This window comes from Globicephala melas, chromosome 16 (assembly GCF_963455315.2).
Source record: "Globicephala melas chromosome 16, mGloMel1.2, whole genome shotgun sequence".
In the NCBI taxonomy this organism is placed as follows: domain Eukaryota; kingdom Metazoa; phylum Chordata; class Mammalia; order Artiodactyla; family Delphinidae; genus Globicephala; species Globicephala melas.
This window is the reverse complement of record NC_083329.1, coordinates 54,643,331-54,665,514: the sequence shown is the minus strand read 5'-3', so window position 1 is coordinate 54,665,514 and position 22,184 is coordinate 54,643,331. Positions and strand designations below refer to the sequence as shown.

The 22,184-nt window shown below is 47.6% G+C and overlaps 1 protein-coding gene across 1 annotated transcript in view; it reads left to right on the top strand.

Annotated features, from left to right (window-relative positions):
- Positions 1-19,037, top strand: part of RPS24 (ribosomal protein S24) — a 270,410-nt gene extending 251,373 nt beyond the window's left edge. The window contains exon 5 of the mRNA XM_070043910.1: positions 19,026-19,037. Coding sequence (XP_069900011.1) covers positions 19,026-19,031 — 6 coding nt within the window. The 3' untranslated portion in view covers positions 19,032-19,037. The remainder of the gene's footprint in view (positions 1-19,025) is intronic.
- Positions 19,038-22,184: the final 3,147 nt, after the last annotated feature.

The window sequence follows — 22,184 nt, the reverse complement described above, 5'->3', positions numbered from 1 at the left end:
TCAGTAGTGCACTCCTCTTTCCCTGCAGTGGGACCACCACACACTCGGAAGGAGGGTTATTGATTGATAAGGAGTGTGAAAGTCCCAGCACAGGCGCTGGAATGTGACAGCCTGACAGACGGTAGCTCCAACTCTGAGTCTTTCTCTGTCTCTGTCTGTCTGTCTGTCTCTCTCTCTCTCTCTCTCTCTCTCTCTCTCTCTCTCTCACACACACACACACACACACACACACACGCACCCCACATTTCTCAATTCTCTGAATGGCTGTCAGAAGGAAGACAGAGCAAGCGTGTTCTGGGAGGGCTGAGGGGAAGCCTGAGGACAGATTGTGTAGCTGTCAGAATTCCACGGATCCTGGAGTTGGCTTGCTCCAGAGGCACCGAGTTCTGTCAGGGAGGCGTTGAGCTCCTTTAATGCGCACCTACCGTGCATGAGGGCCTGCTACGTGCATCTGTGTGCTCCCCCTCCTCGAATCCTCACCAATGTCCCAGGGAGATTGGTGGTTACTTCCCAGTTTTGCAGGTGAGGATGCCGGCCTCAGAGCGGGGAGGCCACTTGTCCAGGGTTGCCTGGAGCCAAGCTGTATCAATCAGGATAGGCTAGGTTTTGCCGCTGTAACACCCCGCTGTGGCTCCAGACAGCAAAGGTTCAGTTCATGCTCATGTTACAGAGCCATCTGGGGTCGGCTGGGACTCTGCTTTCTCGTCACGCTTGCTCTGGGACCTAGGCTGTCAAAGCAGCCATCATCTGATGCATTACAGGTTCCCACGGCAGAGGGAAGAGAGACCTTCCATGGGGGGCTCACACTGGAGAGGAAGTGCTTGGCCTGGAAGTTGCACATCTTATTTCTGCTCACAACTCATTGACTCATTGGTTACATGACCCCAGCCAAGCTCAGGGGCCAGGGTGGGCGATCTTAGTGTGTGTCCGGAAGATGGAGAGCTGGAAGTGTTTGATGAACAGCATTGTTGGCTACAATACAGGAGCCGTGGGTTTATTTCCGGCCTAGGAAACTCCAGGTTGAGAGCTCTTCCCACTGCTCCGGGGGTGCCCTATTCCAGCAGAGGCTGAAGGAGCATCAGGACAGAAAGGGAGAAGCCTGGAACAGCAGCTGTCTCAGATTTCCTGAAGGTCTTGTTCTGAGACCACCTAAACAGGATGCCAGGGAAGCCAGCTGCCCCTGGGTGGTAAGAGCCAATTTAGAAGATGAGGCAGAGAGTGCTGAGGGCAGGAGAGAGGGGGCTGGTGCCCCACTGGCTTTCAGGACCTGGGTTTCTGTCCTTCACTTTCCCTGACCCACTTTCCCACGCATGGAAAACCCTTCACTGTTTTGTAGGAGGGCTCCTTTTCCGTTGCTGTCTTCCCAGCTGCGAGTGCTCTTGGAAGGCTGGGAAGCGTGTCCTGAAGGGCCAGATGAGGTCACTTACTCAGGCTGCTGGAAAACTGGCAGCGCGGCCCCTTTTCCTTCCATGACCCCCGAGTGCATCCTGATGGAATTGCTGCCCTGTGATCCCGATTCAGTGGCACAATTTCAGGAAACAGAGGAGTGTGCTTTTACGTAGGAACTCAGCAGAGGGAGAAAGCCAGTCCCTTTTCCTGGAGCCCAGCTCTGTGCCTGGCCCTGGGCGGCACACAGCCCTTGCTGGTTGCTCGCACATGCGTTATCTCCTGTTACTCACACCTGCCCATCCACCGCATCTCACACACTTCCAGTTTTCTTGGGAGAGTTTCTTCCCTTCCCCATGGATGCCACTTCCTCCCCTAAGCCATCAGTGGCTTCATCTTACGTGACCTTGCAGAAGCATTGGACACCCGTTTCCTCTTCCTGGAATGATCTTCCCCTGGGGCTTCCTTGCTGCCACACTCTCCTCTGGCCTCTCTGAATCCTCCTTCTCAGCTTCCTTCATCTTCATCGTCTTTTTCCAGCTGGTCCCTCTGTGCTTGTGGTTTCCGGGCTCTGGGCACAGCTCACTTTTCTCTCCTCTTAGGCCATGTCATCCCTCATATTTACTGTAACCAATCTTTTGATGAATCCCAAAGCTAGACCTTTTTTGAATTCCAGCTACTTTCATCCATTTGCCTAGTTGACACATCCACTTGGATGTTTCATAAACTCCTACAACTTAATGTGGGATTTTCCCCCAAATTTGCATTCTCTCCAGTAATTCCTTTCCAGGTGAATGGCATACCCATCCACTAACCATCAAAGCCAGAAGCCTGGGAGTCATCTTAGCTTCTTTCCTCTGCCTCCCCGACACAGTGGGTCCTGAAATCTAACCCTTCCATCACCACCGTTTCCACCCTAGACCATTGCAACAGGCTCTTTTGTGCCTGTTCCCTCCAATCCATCTTTCTGCTGCCACGGGGATTTCTAAATATCTGGCCATATGAATTCCTTCATTCTTTTTTTTTTTTTGCGGTACGCGGGCCTCTCACCGTTGTGGACTCTCCCGTTGCGGAGCACAGGCTCCGGACGCGCAGGCTCAGTGGTCGTGGCTCACGGGCCCGGCCTCTCCGTGGCATGTGGGATCCTCCCGGACCGGGGCACGAACCCGTGTCCCCTGCATCGGCAGGCGGACTCTCAACCACTGAGCCACCAGGGAAGCCTGAGTTCCTTCATTCTTAAAACCTTTAAGGCTCCCTTCACCCCAGTTTAAAATCCAAACTCGTAAGCAGGGAACAGAGCACCTTTTTGATCAGCCCCTGCCTCTTCTCCCCCACCTCAGCACCCCACCCTCACCTCTACCTTTGTACGCACTCTTTCTTTTACCTGGAAGGCCTTTCTCTGTCTCCTTATCTGAATGGCTAATTCCTGCTCATCTTTTATGACTCAGCTCAAGTATCATTTCTTTTGGGAAATCTTCTCTGACTAGTCCTAAAAGTAGGTGCCCCTCCTCTGTGCTTCTATACAATCCTGTGTATAAACACAGCGTGGTAAGGTACAGGTGAGTGATGCTTACTTATACCTGTCTGCCTCCCACCTGGGTGTTCATAGAAAACAGTGTCAGGTCCATAGCCCAGGCCGAGTCTTGGCATCCATCTAGCAGTCCATCATTCTTGTGAAGAAATAGATAGGTGAGCTGCCATGTCCCCAAAGTCCCTTGACTGTGGTCTCAAATTATAGAGGGACCTTGGAAATGATGTAGCTCAACCATTCATTACATAGATAAGGACTGTAACATTCAGGGAGTGAAAGCCCTCATTGGTCCACACAGAGTCATCAACAGAGTGAAGATGCGGATATAGATGGGGGAACTTCCAAAGGCCAGTGTTCTTTACATCATACCGTGTCATACGGAGTTTATTGCTTTTATTGATTTTATATAGAAGCACTGAACGTTCAGTTGAAATCATTCACAAAATATAGACAAGCAAACAGAAACAGATGGAATTCACCTAGCAATTACACCACCCACCCAGAGATGATTGCATGGTCTATCACCTTCCCACCTTTTCCCTGGGCAGATTAAATGTATGTCCATTTAAAAAAACAATATTATGATTATACTAAAATATATTTTATCCATGCTTTTAAAATTTGTTTTTGAATACCTGTTCATATTTGTCAAAGACTGCATATTTGTAACGTAATGTTCTTAGGTGCACCATAATATAATTCAGTAATCACGTATGAGTGTTGGACCTTAAGTTTGGTTCCTTTTTTTTTTTTTAGCAACAACATTGCTATTATAAACAGTACTATGAAGAACATGATTATAGTTGAAGTTTTGGCCAATTCTTTTTTAAAAAAATTGATGTAGTTTATTTACAGTGTTGTGTTAGTTTCTGGTGTAAGCCAAGTGATTCAGTTATACATATATGTGTGTATATATATATTTATATACATATATGTGTATGTATATATGTATTTCTTTTTCATATTCTTTTCCATTGTAGTTTATTACAAGATATTGAATGTAGTTCCCTGTGCTATACAGTAGTACCTTGTTGTTTGGCCAATTCTTAATTATTTCTTTAGGATGACTTCTTAGAAGTAGAACTGATAGGTTGAAGGATTTACTCTTTCTCCACATCTTGCCAAATTGCCCTGTCCAAAGCCTGGCTAATCAGATTTTATATTCACTAGTTCACCGTCTAGGCAAGGTGAGAGCAAACTCTTTCCACTGAACCTAAAGGACCTGGATTTGGTGGCAACTTTCCCTCAAGCTACATGTCTCAGTCTGGAGGTGGCAGTCTGGTAGCCCCCAGATCATCTTCTTTTGAATCCATGATGTTTAAAAATATTTGAATTAGGAACCAACTTGATAAATCAGTAAGTTTCACATAAAAAATCTGAACTTCTGGCTCCTATTTCTGATGGGCAACTGTGGTTCTTCCTCTAGATGGGGCTTGGGCTCTCACAGTTTGCTGCAGTCCCCACCTCTCCCTGTTGCCACCCAGCTGGCCTCATTCATCTACTTGCCAGGACCCTGTAGGCATTAGTATTTGTAACCCCTATCTCAGTTCCTTTTCCCCATTAAAGTAGGCTCACCAACAAAGAACTCCATGCTTTTCATTCTGATTAACTATAGAATTAATTTTTTAAAAAACAAATCCTATTTGTCATAATAATATTCAGGTTAATCATTTAGGAAGCTGCTTTAGAGAAACCTTGAACATCTTTAACCAATATAAAATATGATGAATCACTTTGGACTCCACAGTGCATTATGTATTTAAAAACAGAAAATTAGACACAGGAGGATTCATCTTAACTTCATTATATATGAAATATTAATTCTCTTCTGGCTTTCATATTATTTACATATTTAATAACATGTTAGCTACAGTCTTTGAGAGCAATTAGAGGCCAGGGGCTGTCTCCTGCCTTAATCTTAAAGATGCCAAAATGTTTTGATGATGTGGGAGAAGGATTGCTAAGGAGAGTTGGATGCTGTTGTTTCCATTCCCTTTTTCACATGTCATAATTTGTTAACCATATTTCCCTCTTAAACAGGATATTGATGACTTTGGCTGCCCCAGTGAGAATTCCGTTCTTCCATTCCCACCCCTTTCCCTACTCTAGTGGAGAAGAGGAGCTTGTGACCATTTTGTTTTTCCAAAAAACAGAGGCAAATATTGATCTAAACCACTATCCCCTTTGGTCTCTGTTAGGTCTTCTTAGGATCTCGGTCTTCTCATAAGTAAAATGGGAGTCACGGAACAGACGCTGTTGTGAGGGTGAAGGGGGCTCACGTAGATGATCACACAGACCCGTGTCTCACACTGGGAAGCTGCCTGATGGGAGTTTGGTGCCCCTTCCTCTTCCTTGCCACAGTGATGGGCAGCACCTGGGGCCTCAATGCCATCTTGGTGCATGCCCCAGCACGTGGTCCCTGCCGTCACATTGCTGGCAGTCCACACAAGTGCTATCAGAAGGCTTCAGTGATGAATCAGCCCCTGGAGGCCACATCTGCAGGGGCACAGCTGTGTGGAACAGGAAGGGGAAAGGCTGCTCTGGCCATGGGAGGTCAATAGGACAAGATCAGCCTTGACCGGGGACTGGGAGGGTGGGAGGGTTTGGAGAGAGCTGGTAGAGAGAAGGGGTGTGGACAACGTGTGCAAAAACAGAGTTGGTGGCAAGCTTAGTGCAGAGGGTCATGGTGAACAAGTCAGCCTGTGGCAGGGGAGTGAGGGAGGGAGTGAGGCAGGAGGTGGGGGGAGGCTCGTGTGATAGATTGTTTTTAGCACCATAGAGCATCAGAGTTTTAAGGGACCTTGGGAAATGTCTAGAGTGGGGGTCACCAGGTGGTTTGTGGTCCCGGGCCAGGTAATGTACATTGCGGATATTTTGTTTGGTCCATTGAGTGTTAATTATTATTATTTTGTTAATTTTCAAAATCTTTTAGATACAGCCTGCATTTCCCAGTTTCCCCAGTCCCCTCTACTCCACTCATTACGTTGCTTACCTGGTCCCTGCTCTCAAACAAGCATCTATTTCAGTTTTCAGAATGAGAGAATCAGGGTGCCGGGAGTGGAAATAATTTGCTCCAACTACACACAGGGTTAGAGGTGCAGCATGATTCCATCCCAGGTTGGTGTTGCCTAGTCCAGGGCTCTTGGAGGAGCTTGGACAGGGCCGTGTGGATAGTGGGGAGCCCCTGCAAACCCCAGAGCAGGGCAGTGAGGCCTTGGGGGCCTGGGCATCATACAAGCAGGAAGCTGTGGGTCCTGCAGCCCACACTGTGGATTAAGTCCAGGCTGGTGTCTCGTCACCAAAGCCCTGCAGCTCCCCAGTATGCGCAGGCTTCCCAGACTGTGGCCAGCTCACTGCAGACAGCGTTGGCTTCCCACCCACACCTAGGGGTCCTAAGCCTCTCTCCTCCACTCTGTCCCTAGTGGGACAATGAGACACTAGCATCTTTCCAATCACATCCCCACCCCCTGAGGAAGAACTCTGGGTGGCTCTTAGAAAAGAGTGTCCCAGCTAGTCCAGAATGAAACTCAGCAGCCTGAGTTGTTCAGGGGAACTGAGCATGCATAGTGCTCTCACCTCATACCCCAAATGAGTCCATCAGGATTAACGTCACACTAATGAACGCTAGAGGAATTAAGCATGATTCGTCGCTGGTTGTAAAGTGCTTCCAGTCATCACCAATCCATCACAGCCATTCTCCAGAAGCAATAACCCAGAGAGTCTGTGAGATGCTGATGGAAAGACCCAGGCTCTGGGCTTTCATCCTGGGGCTTAGCAGAGCCAGGACAGAGGCCCAGGCTGACAGGGGCCATCAGACTCACCAGAGATAAGAATGACTTCCCAAAACATGCTACAGGGAGCAGTGTTCCTCCTCCCCTGGAATTCCTGAACCATTATGCACATCCTCTTCTCTTATGCACTAGGGCTGGGGTTTGGGGAATAAGGGATGAGGGGGAGCTCCCAGGTTGAGAATGGAAAAATTGAGTCAGAGGCTTAGTGCAGCTTCCAATCTGTGGCAGTTGGAGCACAGCTCTAGTTCTGGCCCTCTCACTTACGTGCTCTGTGACCTGGGTACGGTTAACAACCCTTTCTGGGCCAGAGTGTCTACATTTGTAAAATGAGAGAGTTACAGTGGAGGATGTCTTTTTTTTTTTTTCTTTCCTCCCTCCCTCCCTCCCTTTCTTTTTTTCCTGCATTGGGTCTTCATTGCTGCGCGCGGGCTTTCTCTAGTTGTGGCAAGCGGGGGCTACTCTTCATTGCCGTGAGTGGGCTTCTCGTTGCCGTGGCTTCTCTTGTTGCGGAGCACAGGCTCTAGGCGTGTGGGCTTCAGTAGTTGTGGCACATGGGCTCAGTAGCTGTGGCTCATGGGCTCTAGAGCACAGGCTCAGTAGTTGTGGCGCATGGGCTTAGTTGCTCCACGGCATGTGGGGTCTTCCTGGACCAGAGATTGAACCTGTGTCCCCTGCATTGGCAGGCGGATTCTTTTTTTTTTTTTTTTTTTTTTTTTTTTGCGGTATGCGGGCCTCTCACTGTTGTGGCCTCTCCCGTCGTGGAGCACAGGCTCCGGACGCGCAGGCTCAGCGGCCATGGCTCACGGGCCCAGCCGCTCCGCGGCATGTGGGCTCTTCCCGAACCGGGGCACGAACCCGTGTACCCTGCATCGGCAGGTGGACTCTCAACCACTGCGCCACCAAGGAAGCCCTGGCAGGCGGATTCTTAACCACTGCGCCACCAGGGAAGTCCCTCTTTCTTTGTTTTTGTTTATTTTATTCTATTTTTTATTTTCAATTGCACTATAGTTGATTTACAATGTTGTGTTAGTTTCAAGTGTACAGCAAAGTGACTCAGTTATACATATATTTATTCTTTTTCAAATTCTTTTCCCATTTAGATTATTATAGATTATTGAGCAGAGTTCCCTGTGCTATACAGTAGGTCCTTGTTGATTATCTATTTTAAATATAGTAGTGTGTATATGTCAATCCCAAACTCCCAATTTATCCCTCCCCCCGATCTTTTCCCTTTTGTAATCGTAAGTTTGTTTTCTATGTCTGTAAGTCTGTTTCTGTTTTGTAAATAAGTTCATTTTTATCATTTTTTTAAGATTCTGCATATAAGTAATATCATATGATATTTGTCTCTCTCTGTCTGACTTACTTCACTTAGTATGATAATCTACAGGTCCTGGAGGATGTCTTTTCTAAAATTCTAACCAATCCAATGTTTTAGAGGACGTATAGGTTTTTTTTTTAAGATTTAAAAAAAACCCACTTTGAGATATAATTCATGTACCAAACAATTTACCCATGTAGAGTGCAGACTTCGGTGGTTTTCGTATACTCCCAAATATGTGCAGCCATTGTCATAATCAATTTTAGAAAATCTTCATCACCTCAGAAAGAAACCCCATACTCTTTAGCTATCACACCCCTGGCCTTCACCCCCAGCCCTAATAAACCACTAATCTACTTTCTCTATATATAGATTTGCCTATTCTGGACTTGCATGTGAATGAAATCCTATAGAATGTGGTCTTTTGTGACCATCTTCTTTCACTTAGCATAATGATTTCAAGGTTCAACCATGTTGTACCTTGTGTCAATACTTCTTCATTCCATTTTATGGCTGAATAGTATTCCACTATATGTATATATCACATTTTGTTTAGCTATTTGGCTGTTGATGGACATTTGAGTTGTTTCCACCTTTTGGCTTTTATGAATAATGCTGTTATAAACATTTCTGTACATGTTTCTGTGTGGATATAGGTTTTCATTTCTCTTGGGTATCTACCTAGAAGTGGAACTTCTGGGACATATAATAACTCTATGTTTAAGCTTTTGAGGAACTGCCAGACCATTTCCCAAAGTAGCTGTACCATTTTATAGTCCCACCAGCAGTATATGAAGCCTTCAATTACGCCACATCCTTGTCAACACTTGTTGCTATCTGACTTTGATTTTAGCCATCCTAGTGGGTATGAAGTTGTATCTCACTGTGGTTTGGATTTGCATTTCCTTGATGACTAATGATACTGTGCATCTTTTCATGTCAGTAGGCCAATAGGCCATTTGTATATCTCTTTGGAGAAGTGTCTATTCAGATCCTTCACCCATTTTTCAATTGAGCTATTTGTTTTTTAAAAAAAGATTATTATTATTGAGTTTTAAGACTTCTTTGTATGTTCTAGATAAAAACCCTTATCATATATATGATTTGCAAATATTCCCCCCCATTGTGTGGGTTGTCCTTTCACTTTCTTAATGGTGTCCTTTGAAGCACAAAATTTTTTAATTTTGATAAAGTCTAATTCTACTATATTTCTTCTGTTGCTGTGCTTTGGGTGTCATATCTAAGAATTCTTTGCTAAATCCAAGGTTATGAAGATTTATCCCTATGTTTTCTTCTAAGAGTTTTCTAGTTTTTGCTCTTACATAGGTATTGGATCAATTTTGAGTTAATTTTTGTCTATGGTATGAGGTAGGGGTACAACTACATTTTTTGCATATAGTTAACCACTTGTCCACACATAATTTGTGGAAAAGACTATCTTTTCCCCATTAAATGGTCTCGGCACCCTTGTTTAAAATCAGTGACTGTAGACATATGAGTTTGTTTCTGGCTTCTCCATTTCATTCATCTATACCTCTGTCCTTGTGCCAATACCACACTGTCTTGATTACTGTTGTTTTGTAGTAAGATTAGAAATTGAAAAATATGAGTCCTCCAACTTTGTTTTTCTTTTTCAAGATTATTCTAGCTATTCTGAGTCTCAGGCAATTCTACATGAATTTTTGAATCAGCTTGTCAAGCTCTACAAAGAAGTCAGCTGGAATTCTGATCAGGATTATGCTGTATCTGTAGCTCAGTTTGAAGGAAATTGCCATCTTAACAAAATTAAGAACATGAGATTTTTTTCCCCGCATTTGTCTTCTCTCAACAGTATTTTATAGTTTCAGAGTATAAATTTTGTACTTCTTTTGTTAAATTTATTTCTAAGTATTTTATGCTTTTTGATACTATTGTGAGTGGAATTGTTTTCTTGATTTCATTTTTGGATTGTCCATTGTGAGTATATAAAGGATTGACTTTTGTATATTGACCTTGTATCCTACAACCTTGCTGAACTTTTTATTAGTTTTAACAGCTTTTTAGTGAATTCATTAGGATTTTTTAAGATACAAGGTTATTTCATCTGTAAATAGAAATAGTTTTACTCTTTCCTTTCCAATCCAGATGGTGAGTATGGAGATCTTTGTCTTGTTCCTGATCTTATGGGGAAGATAAGTCTTTCACTATTAAGTATGATGTTAGCTTTTGGATTTTTCATAGGTGCCCTTTATCAGGTTGAGGAAGTTTTCTTCTGTTTCTAGTTTGTTGACTGGAAAAGCTGCTGGATTTTATCAAATGCTTTTTCTGCGTCTGCTGAGATAATCATGTGATTTTCATTTGTATTCTATTGATATGATGATCAATTGATTTTTGAATGTTAAGCCAACCTTGCCTCACTGGGATAAGTCTCACTTGGTCATGGTGTATAACTCTTTTTATATGTTGCAGGATATATGTTTTATATCTTTCTGGATTCAGTTTGCTAGTATTTTGTTTAGGATTATTGTGCCCATATTTGTAAGAGGTATTAACCTGTAATTTTCTTTTCTTGTAATGTCTTTGTCTGATTTTGGTATCAGGGTAATACCAGCTTTATAAAATGAGTTGAGAAGTATTCTCACCTCTTTTATTTTTTGGAAGAATTTATGAAGAATTAGTATTAATTCTTAGAATATAGCAGTGAAGGTATCAGGGACTGAGGTTTTCTTTGTAAAATAGTTTCAAAATTTCTGATTCAAACTCTTCATTTGTTATAGGTCTATTCAGATTGTCCATAGAGGGAATATTGTTCTGGGTGTGGGCCCTTCCACACCTAAGGGAATCTCAGGGACCCAAGTCTCCATGGGTGATTGTGGTCACTGGTGAGTCCCTGGTGCCACAGCAGGGGACTTCTGGTTGGGTATACACATGGGTTAGGCTGAGGACAAGCTGGGATATGGGCAAATTAGTCCACCAGAGGCTGGAGAAAACTCTGCAGGTGGGTGTGCATGGTGAGCACAGCAGGCAGGGTTGGGAGAAGTTCTGGGAAGCAGTGTGCAGCCTGGGCTTTTAGGGAGCTTAAGTGAGAGGGATGAGCATGTATACCAATTCTGTGCAAAAGGATTATTACTCAGTAGCTAGGCTGGTACCCTCTTGGCCCTTCTTCCATCCATCCTCTCTCCTAAATGGTGGCTGTGCCCCTAGGGCTCTGGGTCTTGTTTAGCTCCATGAGGGAAAGAAATCCCTCTGTCTTATTATCATTTACACCCAGAGCCCTGTAGAGCATGGATGTGTATGGCCAGGGTTGAGGTGGCCTGGGAGTTCTCAGGATTATTTGTTGAATGAAAGAATGGTCAGAGCTGCCTCTTGGTTTTTGTCTCCCAGCAACCAGCAGGCAGATCTGGTTTGAGTGAGAGAACTAAAGGGAGCAAACTGTTTTATCTGAAAGTCCACTTTTCTAAGTCAATGTGCTCGGTTATCTTAACCATCAGCCACAAATGCACCATACTTACTGCACTCTGCACCATATGCAAGGCATTGTGGAGGATAATGGAACATAAGGCCCTTGGTCCCTGCCCTTGAAACACTAACAATGTAGTTAGTGGAAAAAACCCAGCAGATGCAGTTGAGCGAGTCCTCAAATGTCCTCTCTGTCTCAGCCCCATAATGATGACTATCGTTGTTCTTATATTCTTGGTCCAGTAAGAGTGTCCAGCATGCTGATGCCAATTGGTGCAGGAACTATGTATGAAAGCCCCTTAGCCCTCTAGACTTCTCTTGTTCTCCACTTTTCTTGGTGGGTGGTCCAATTTCCAAAATGCTCCAGCTTCATTCTACCTTGTATATCTGCAGTTATCTGTCTTGGCCAATAACTGTTTCCCTGCACCCATCTCCCATCAAGACCTGTGGGACAGTGTCCTGGTTGCCTTCACCAGTCTCTGGTCTCAATCTTCTAACCCCCTGGGGAAGGTAGATGGTACATACACACACACACACACACACACACACACACAATCACAATCACAATTCTCCCACCAGTGAAAAACCTCCAGGTCACGTCCTTGTTACCTACTGTGGCATAGGGATTGGAGAATTTGATAGCCTCTTCATGAGACGACATTTCCACGTTGGTCTCAGACGGATGCCGTTGTGGAAAAAGGCCAAGAGATTTGTCCTGGTTTAACTGAGCTCACACAGGAACTGGGTGTTGCCTCCGGCACTGTTGGATAAGTGGGCTCCACGGAGAGGTCGTGAGGGATGGTTTATTCTCTATTCAAGAGCTGGAATCCAGTTCCTGTTAGGTACATGGGTGCTGAGCACTTGGGGCAGGAAGTGACATCCTTAATATCCCAGGCCCAGGATGGGAGGATGTTAAAGACGGCTCCTGCCTGCAAGGGGAAAGCGGTGAGCCCGGAGTCCACAGCCTATCCTGTTGCAGTGCTGCCCACTGATCCTGCAGGTCGGGGACTGAAGTCCTGCCCTCACACTCTTCTGGCATTTCACCCCTGATCCAGGAGTCCATGCCCCTGGGCTGGCAGTCATCCTGGGCAAGCCAGAGGTAGCTGCAAGGCTGAGAAAGGCCAGCTAGTTAGTCATCAATACTAGTTAGTGCTGACCCTGTGCCAACCATCCCTCTATGTTTCTCAACTGGGGGCTCCTTTGCCCTCTAGGGGACATTTGGCAATGTCGGAGACATTTTTGATTGTCACAACTGGGAGGCGGGGCCTGCTGTTGGCATCAAGTGTGTAGAGGCGGGAGATGCTGCTAAATATTCTGCAGGGCACAAAACAGCCCCCACAGCAAAGAATTATCTGCCCCAAGTGGCAGTAGTGCTGAGGCTGAGAAACCTTGCTCTGGACTCTGGGTTCCCAGTGGTGTGCAGTCCAGACCAAGTCCCTACCCTCCAGGAGGCTAGATCCTAGTGGGGGAGGTGGACAGTCAGCGAGGCAGGTCCCGTCCTCCAAGCTGTGTCCCAGAGACAGCCCATTTGTTAGTTCATCCACTCAATGGATTCATTCACTCATTCAACATTCACGTGTTGAGATTTTACTGTGTACATACAGGCATGCACAAATACATGGACACACACACATACAATAACATGCCCACAAACACACAGCACACACACACAAACACATGTGTATGTAGACACATACACACATGTAGCACACACACACACACACACACACACACACACACACACACTCCTGGTACCAAGCCATAAGGGCTGAGATAGAGGGATTATATGGGATTGTGGAGAGAAGGTATTTATAGCTTAGTCTTGAGGGAGCTCAAGGGGGCTTCCTGGGGGAGGTGAGCTGAGTCTTAAAGGGCAGAGAGACTTAGAAGAGGGAAAACCTAGTCCCCTAAGAAGGAACTCTCTCTAGAAACCAACAGAGAGTGTTCATATTCCCACGGGCTCCCTGGGGAGCCCCACGCTTGGCTGGGGAAGCCTGCCACCAGCCCTCAACAGCTCTCCACACGAATCTCTCCCTCCTCCTGCAACCATGATGTCTCCTCTCCTCTCTGCCCCTCTCCCGCCCCGCCCCCTCCCCATCGCATCTTCAACTCCTCTGTGAAATTGCATTTCTAACCTTGGCTGACTCCAGCCCCTCCATCACTGCCAGGAGAGGCCATCAATTCCCTGACCCAGCCTCAGCCCCTCAGCTGGGAGTCATATGACAGCCTCAGTTATTTTCCTAACCATCAGAGGGGTTTGGTGGAGACGTAGAGAGGGGAGAGAAGGGCACTGTGGCACCCAGGGCTTTAAATTTGACCGGGTGCCCTTTTGTACCTTCTGACTGCCCATGTGTCTTATCTCTCTCTCATATGTAAACAGCATTAAAAATAATGAAAGGCCAGGCCCTGGAAGCCCTTGCCATAGAGTCCACTGGGGAGAGAATCAAAAGATGTTCACAGCTGGCTGCCCTGAGAAGGGTGCAGTGGAGGATGCCAGGGGTCTGGGGTCAGCAAAAATGGATCCTTGTTATGGCTATTTCATTATCTTGCTGGGTGATACCAGGTAAATTGCTTCACCTTTCTGAGCCTCATCTGTGAAATTCGGAGGGAGCCCCATCCCCAGGATATCTCATCATGTAGTAATAACATCTGGTGACACCATTGGCCTTTAATTGATAGGAGCAAAGCAGGAAATTAGAAAGAAAATATGTCTGTGTTTCCTCCCTGTCCCCTACCACCCACGTGCCCCAGAGGTATTAGTGGCCATGGCTGATAGCTGATGAGACCAGCTGAGGTCAGTAGGAAAAGAAACATCAGCATCCTCCAAATGAGCTAGATGCATTCATGGTCCTGTGCCCTTACCTTATGCCATTCCCACCTTCTCCCCACCCTTCCTACAAGTGGACATTCCGTCAAGGTCCATCTCCGCGGCGTCCCCTCCGGGAAGCCACCTTGACTCCCCTGTCTGATAGCTCTTCTGGATACCAATAGACTCTGCTTGCCCCTCTGTTCCGTCTTCAATGTTGTTCACCTTTGCAGCCCTGGCCTGTAACAAAAATTCAATAGCACAGCATTATGTCCACCATGATGCAGCAACTAGCATCTCACCATCAGGGGAGTTTGACTCGAGTTAGTTGTAACTGTCGAAAAAACACTGCAGCGAATGACTTTAGGAGTGGATCGGGGCACAGGCCCCAGTGGAGAGGGCTGTCCATTGGAGGGTTGATGCTCATGTGCATCTGGGAGGAAGAAAGGATGAAAGTTGTGCATTGACAAGGGCTGGTAGGGGAGATGGTCACCGACGCCTTCAGTTGGGTCCATTTAATTGCCAAGAATAGAGGCCCACTCAAGCAGCTCTTAGAAGGGGCTTATTGAAGGATACAGGCTTTCATGGAGCTCCAGAAACAGGACTTGTACCCCGGTGGGGCCTCATGGGAATTGAGCCCAAAGGGTGATTATATATAATATGGAGCTGCAGGGAGCAGCCTCCTTCTCTGATGTTCCTGCCTCTCCCCACACGTTGGCTCTGCTCTCCTCTTTCTTTCCTCATACTCCCTGTCACTCCACACCCTCACCTCTTCCTCTTATTAAATCTTAGGTACTAAAGTGATGTAATCAAAACATATGTTTCCCCTTGAATTTTTACTTATGGTCACGAAATATCTAAGATATGACTTCCAGATGTGGCTGTGTGACTTTTCTTATCTCCTTTGGAGCTAGGCACACATTCCAGCTCGGTCTAGCCTGGTGTAGGAAGAGGCTGCTACTGGGGTATATGTATGAGCAACGGACTGGAGTCTGAATACCTACCTGGTTCTACCCTGACTGACCAGGACCCTGAGTCCCGGGCTTCACCTCTTCTGGCCTCTATTTGCCCTGACATAGGATGGAGATGGTCATTGTGTCTTGCTGACCTCACTGGATAGGCCCGGTGCTTGAATCATTCCATCTAGCCTCAAAAATAATCTTATCCCAAATCTGTTAATTCTAAGCTCTTTTCTTCTTTGGCCTCTGGGGCCCTTGGTTCCCTCCTCTGTGAAACAGAAGTTTTTTTCCGCTAACGGGGTCTGTGGGCAGTGGGAGCTGCGGCTGGGTGTGGATTGCCCGGGCTCTTCTTCCAACGACCGCCTTTAGAAAGCAGTTATCCCAGCCCCTCGTTGGCACTATCTTGGCCTGACCCCCAAACCGCTGGATACGAAACCTCTAGCTTCTTATCCAGATGCGCCATTCTGGTGCCAAACAGCTGGACGTTTGGGAACATCTGCGTGAGAGCTTGCCCAAACTGGGGTCACCATCACCCCACCCTCCAACCAGAGGTTTATGCTCACTGACCAAGATCTAACGAAATTGTCACCCTACGACTAATTCATTGGCAGCCAGGGTCAGCCTAAGGTTTTCAGAGGAACATTTGGGAGTAATTTGGACACATTTGCTCCTTTCTCTTTGCTTTGCAAGTGGTAAAACCAGAGGGGAGAAGCCCGAGAACCATCCCTCCCACACGGCTATGAAGGTAAAGCGGACAGCATCGCCTCTGGCCTCTTCCTGGCAGAATTTACAGTCTGCTGCTTGCAAATGACTGGAGGGAATATAGAAATGTGGGTCATGATGGGGGAAAACATTTCCTGCACTGTCGTGGGTTTCCCTGCACCAGAGAACCAGAGATTGGGTAATTGAAGCTCATGCCCTGAATGGTTATAGCAAAGTTAATTTCCATGACGGTGTTTGAAATATCCCCACTGCACTGGGAAGACTGCAGGGCTGGGGAAGCCAGACTTGGATGAAGGACAGAACCAGAGAGCCCTTGGCTTCGACTCATACAAGGCCCTTGGGTCTCAAGGAACTCAGAACTAAGGCAGGGCTTGCCCCCACTGGGCCCTTTCCCACACAATGGAGTCCTGGCTGGGTGGGTAGAAGTTGGGTGCAAGCTAGTCTGAAAACTCCTTAAGAGTAGGGACTGTGTCTTTTCACCACCATACCCTTAGCTCCAAGCATGGACCCTCATGCTTAGGAGTTCCTTAAAATTTCTTGTTCAATGAATGAATGCACACATGCATGAATGAATGATGAGTGAATACATGAATGGTTCTGGAATAAGTGATGTGACAGCTCCACTATATTGCACCCATGTTCATCTCATGGTTTGTGCCTTGGTTTGCCCAAAAGATAGCTACCAGAATCGTGAAGTCATATACAACCATGTTGTATAAGAAACAGTAGAAAGAACGAGGGGAGGGGTCTCTATCTGTGAGCATAAAGTACCCCCGACTTCAGGTTTCTGAAGGCAGGATGGGGAGCAGGCTGTTATCCCTGGCACTGGAGGGTTAGAACCAGAGTGATATCTTAAGATCCTTAATTTCATTACGTCTGGGAAGACCTTTAGTCCAAATAAGGTCCCATTCACACGTTCTGGGTAGACATACCATTTTGGGGGTATTATGGACTGAATATTTGTGTCTCCCCCAAATCCCTATGTTAAAGTCCTAACCCCTAAAGTGATGGTATTTGGAAATGGGGCCTTTGGAGCGGAAATAGGGCTAAATGAGGTCATGAGAGTGGGGCCCTCATGAGGGGATTTGTGCCCTTATAAGAAGACACACCAGAGCTTGCTCTCTCTCTCACCCTCTCTCTCTGCCCACACAAAGAGAGGTCATGTGTACACACAGTGAGATGGTGGGTGCCTCTAAGCCATAAGAAGAGGCCTCAGAATGAAACCTGCCTTGCTGGCACCTTGATCTTCGACTTCCCAGCCTCCTAACTGGGAGGGATCAACTTCTGTTGTTTAAGCTACCCCGTCCGTGGTATGCAGCCTATGAGAGCCTTTGAAAGGCTTTGCCACTATTAACATGGAAGGTACTTCGCTAGGAGGTAGTGAGTTCTTACCGTAGGGATTCAACTGGCTCTGTTGATCTCGGAAAATGTCCTTTGCGTCCTGGGATTTCCTCCTGGTGCCTGGAGTGTGCTCTTTGCCTTCTGTCCACTGGCAGTGATCTCAGAAGTACCAGGCAAAGTCACCTGGTGAATGGCATTTAAGATGTTTGTCCAATATTTGCAGAAGACAGTACTGTCAACAGGAGCCTGACTCATGCCTTCTGGGGGTGGGCGGGTATTTCCACTGGGAGAAAGGGCTGGTTTGCCATGCTCCCTGGTTATCACTCTTCCAGGATTAGAGGGTCAAGACAGAGGTCCTTATAAATCATCCACCGGCTGACTCACATCCCAGGATGGGCTGCTGGGGAGTCACGGGGACCTTCCAGATATATCTCTCTGGCCCTTTTGCAAGACTGAGCCCTGGGGAAGATCTGTTTCATGCTGGGGGTGGGTGGGGGAGGTTTCTTAGAACCACAGGCCTGGCCAAAAGTGAAATCAGCAGCCCCCTTTCACCTTCCCTGCACGCAGCCTGCACCTCCCCCAGCCTCCCCCAACATCTGTAATTCCGTTTGTTGTGCTCGCAAACACCGTGTTGGAAGATTTCATGCTAATGAAAGGGTTTCTTGATTAGGTTACGCTGTTACTGTAAATGTTCCCTCATTATCTATGTTATGGTAGGAATTTGAAAAAGTATAAATTGAGCGTCTTGCATAATTTATAAAACCTGAATGTTTCCTAATTAGTTCGGTTAGGTTAATGATGGTGCAGTGTCCCTTCTTCCTGGTCTCTGCTAATGACCTTTCCCCTCTTGATTTTGAACACTTTCTGTAATTTACAAAAACCTCCATCACATCCAACCAGCTTTAGGCCCAGACGGGAGGATGAAGTGCTTTGCAAAATGTGAATAGCTCCTTTTTTCTAAACGTGTCCCCCACTCTCCTTTGAGGCCGAGAAGCAGTCTGCTTAAGGTTGGCCAGCACGAAATTTGGCTCCGGCGGATCCCCTGAAGAATGCCGGTGAAGTGCATTCCTTCGGCGTTTGCACAGAGACTGGTCCTGACCTCCATTAGCAGCCAGAGAAGTGAAAATTCTGGAAGAGGTGGGGGAGGGAAAAAAGCCCTCTCAAAAGGATTCTAAAATAACATTTTGCATCCTCAAGTAATTCCCAGTTCTCCCTGGCAACCATTCATTTCTTCCGAACAGCAGAAATTTGCAATATGAAAGTGGATTGGCTTCTCCCTCCCTCGGGGCCCCTGTATCTCTTCATCCAGCGCCTTGGGTAAAAAGCAATGCATACGTTTACAATATAAATGTGATTTAATCGACCTCCCTGTCAGGGAGAAATGGCAAGCATATCAAACAAGACCAAGATGTTAGAAAGAAAAATCATAAATTATTCCAGTGACGAGTTTCTGAGCCGCCTCCTGGACTACTAGATGATGCTATATAAGGCTGTTCCTTGAAACAATAATTAAGATAATTCTCTATGACAAGGAGAAAAATGTCCAGCTTTGTATGAAATGTGCTTCATGTTAGCAAGCTGAATGCTTGGTATTGATTACACTCCCCCCGCAATTCCACCCCCCCATCCCCACCCAGCCACTGCGATTCAAGGCTGAAATTAATTGAATGATGCAACATTTCTTTTCTTGAATCCTTATTTACCATACGAGCCTCCTAGAAGCCATGCAAAGTGAGCTGGCCTCTAATTCTCTAAATTGATCTCTTCCTTTGACGATGTCTGGGAGAACGCTCACATGTACACACACACACCCGCAGCTGGGTGTCCATTGTTCTCTGCTCTGGAAGGCACAATGTCTCCCCTCAGGGGCAGATTTGATGGACATATCAGTACAGCAGAGCCCTAACTTTTCCATCACGAGGCCACCGTGGGGCTCCCCTACAGAAATACGGCCAGTGTCATGCGGAAAATACGGTCCCCACTCAGATGGGACTGCCCCCGTCCCCCAATAGAACAGCACCTGGCCTCTGTCTGGCAGAACGTCCTTTTTCCCCTCCTGGCTTGGCTTCCAACCTCCCAGGGTGCAATGTGGACCTAGAAGTGACCCCTCACTGTCCCCTCTTCCATTCTAGCTGCCATATCCGGAGACTGTTGTCCCCCCCTTCCCGTGAGAGGCACTGGGCCATTCCTGGCAGAGAGAGATGGTTTATGGCCGAGGCTCTGCTTGTTTTTCTGCAGCTCTATTTCATCCTGACTGCAGTTGCCGCAGTGGCGGCTGGTAGAGAGCGAGGCACGACCTCAGGTAGTTAATCCACCGCGAGGTCCCCGGGCGCCTGCAGCAGGGCTGATGTGTTCCCCTGCCTGGAGGGGCCGGGAGCAGCGGCAGAGGCAGCCACTGCAGGCAGGGTGCCCAGGGCCCTGGACCTGGAGCCAGGGGGGCTGGGTTCCAGAGTGCCCTAACTTGCTGGGGCCCCTGAACAAGTCCCTTCCCTTCTCTGAGCCCAGCTTCCTCCCTGTAGGGAGTGGTGGTGGAGGTTTGAGGCAGAAGCAAGGGTTGGCATGTTGCACACAATGGATGATTAAAAAAACAAAACAAAACAACAGAGGCACTTAGGAGATTGTGGGATGAATAAATGGCTCTCAGTTTGACAATCCTGTTTGTGACAACCCAGAGCCTTGCTCCCAGGGGGCCATTCTTTCCAGAACGATGACAAAGGAGGGCTCTTCTCTTCTGTGCTGAATGCCAAGGACAGGTTGTGATTCCACTGAGCCCCTCAGAACTGTCCTTTGGGGACCAGCATCACAGGCGCCCAAGGACCTCCTGCCTTAGTTGTCCCCAGGAGATGGGGGAACATCACTCGGCCATAGCTATAGCTCACAGAGCCCGAGGAGGACAACCAAATCATGTGCGAGGGGCCTGGTGGGAGAAAAGGCAGCGCTGGTACCCAGAGCAGAGTGCTGTGGGAGGAGAGCCACGTAGATGGGCTCAGAGGGCAGGACAGGCCGGAACCCATTCATAGGGAGATGTCAGAGAGAGGAGACAGCTAGCAGGAGCTGGACCCAGACGCCATCATCACCCATTAACACCTACCCTTAAATCCGCCTATCACTGGGGCAGGGCGGGAATGAGAGTCAGGACAGGTTATCTGGCCACAACTAGAGGATAAACTCTACCTGGTCAAGGAGCACGTACACTGTGTCTACTCTCCCTCTGTAGAGCATGTGCCCAGCACACAGTAAGTTCTCAGAATCCCTGTTGAGGGGAGTAGTGCCCAAGCATCAGTCTGGAGCACTCCCAGGCCATGCCGTCTTGGGACCAGCTTGTGGAAAGGCAGCTTAGGGAGGCCATTTGCAGCCCGGGTGTCTCCCCCTGCCTTCCCTCTCCAGCTAGTGGAGCTCCTGGATGACTTGGCGCTCCCTTTTGTTGGAGGCCTAACATCTGGCGTGAGGCCCAGCCCAGGCAGCTGGCCTCTTCTGACCCTGGATGATCCATCAGCTCCTCAGACGTCTGTGAATCCCTTGCACGGCCTGGTACCCCGTAGGAGCTCAACAAGGACTCGCTGAGTGGTTGGCTGTTTGACGAAGCAGCAGCCCTTCTCCGCTGATGAAAGAGCAATTAAGACTTTTGGAGTCTGCAGTCTAGACAGGGAGCTGTTAAGTCTCACATAAGTGGGTCTGGGAGCTGGTAATAGGAGATTAGGGGGCTCCTAGAGAGGAGGAGGGCTTTAGACAGGGCAGGAAGGAGCTAGGGGCGGTCCAGGTGGGGAGGGCTGGGCCTGTTTATTGCTTGGGGGAGAGAGCCTGTGGAAAGCACCGACCCCTCAGCCAGCCTGATCTCTATGACTTACAGGCTTGTTTTTACCCTGTTTTCTTTAATGACTTTTCACCACAGTGAAAACAACTCTCTTGTCAACTTATTACCTTAAAAATAGTTGAAAAGATGACATCTGGGGAGAAAGTGCTTGGAAAGAACAGCTACTTTTCCTGCCTGTTTCTCTGGCTCTGTGTCTGGGAAGAGCCTTGTGTTTGCAGACCTGGGTTTTAATCAGTTTATTGTGTGACCTTGGCCGAGTCACTGCACCTCTCTGAGCCCCAGGTTCCTAATGTGTAAAATTGAGTTAAGGCTCGCCGATCATGGGAACAGATCATTCCTGCCATGTAGCTCCACACCTGTGTGCTCAGCCCATCTCCTCACACAGGAGCCTGGGAGGGCTTCCTGGAGGAGGAGGTACAGAAGGGGGTTGCTGGATAAAAGATGAAGCTGGGAGTTCAACCACTGCAGGCTGAGCTTCTGTGTGTCTCTCAGCAGCAGCAAGCTGTGACGAAGGAGGGGGTGGGGTAGGGGAAGGTTGCAGGGTGTGGGTGCGTCCATTCCCAGCCGTGGTTCCCTGGGTTCTCTCATTGTCCCCTTCTCACTACCCAGGATGCACCCCTCCCTGTACAGTTCCCTCTGCTCTGCATCTTGGCGCCTTTGCACAGAACCCCTGCCACCTGCACACTCCTCCTGCAGTCCATCTAGCTGGGGGAGGGGCACAGCCTTGGTTCCTGGAATTTGGGAGACTTTTAATTGTTCTCTTTTGTCCATGGGCGATTAGAGTGACTCCAGCTTGGAGACAATTAGTAAATTATTATTATTAGTTTCCATTTGTGTGGTGCTGTCCTTTGAGGAGCCCAGCTGATTTAATCAGGGCTGGTTAATGGGAGCACAAGCAGCTCCCCTCACTCCCCACATGCCTGGGAAGCCAAGAGTGAGTAAACAGATGGTGCTCTGGGGAGCTCAGCACCTTGTGCTGTAGTGAGCCCCTCTGGGGTGCATGGCACCCAGTGCTCACGGGTCTCCTGGGAGCTGAAGAGCTGGGGAGGAGGGACATGGCCTGGGTGTGATGTC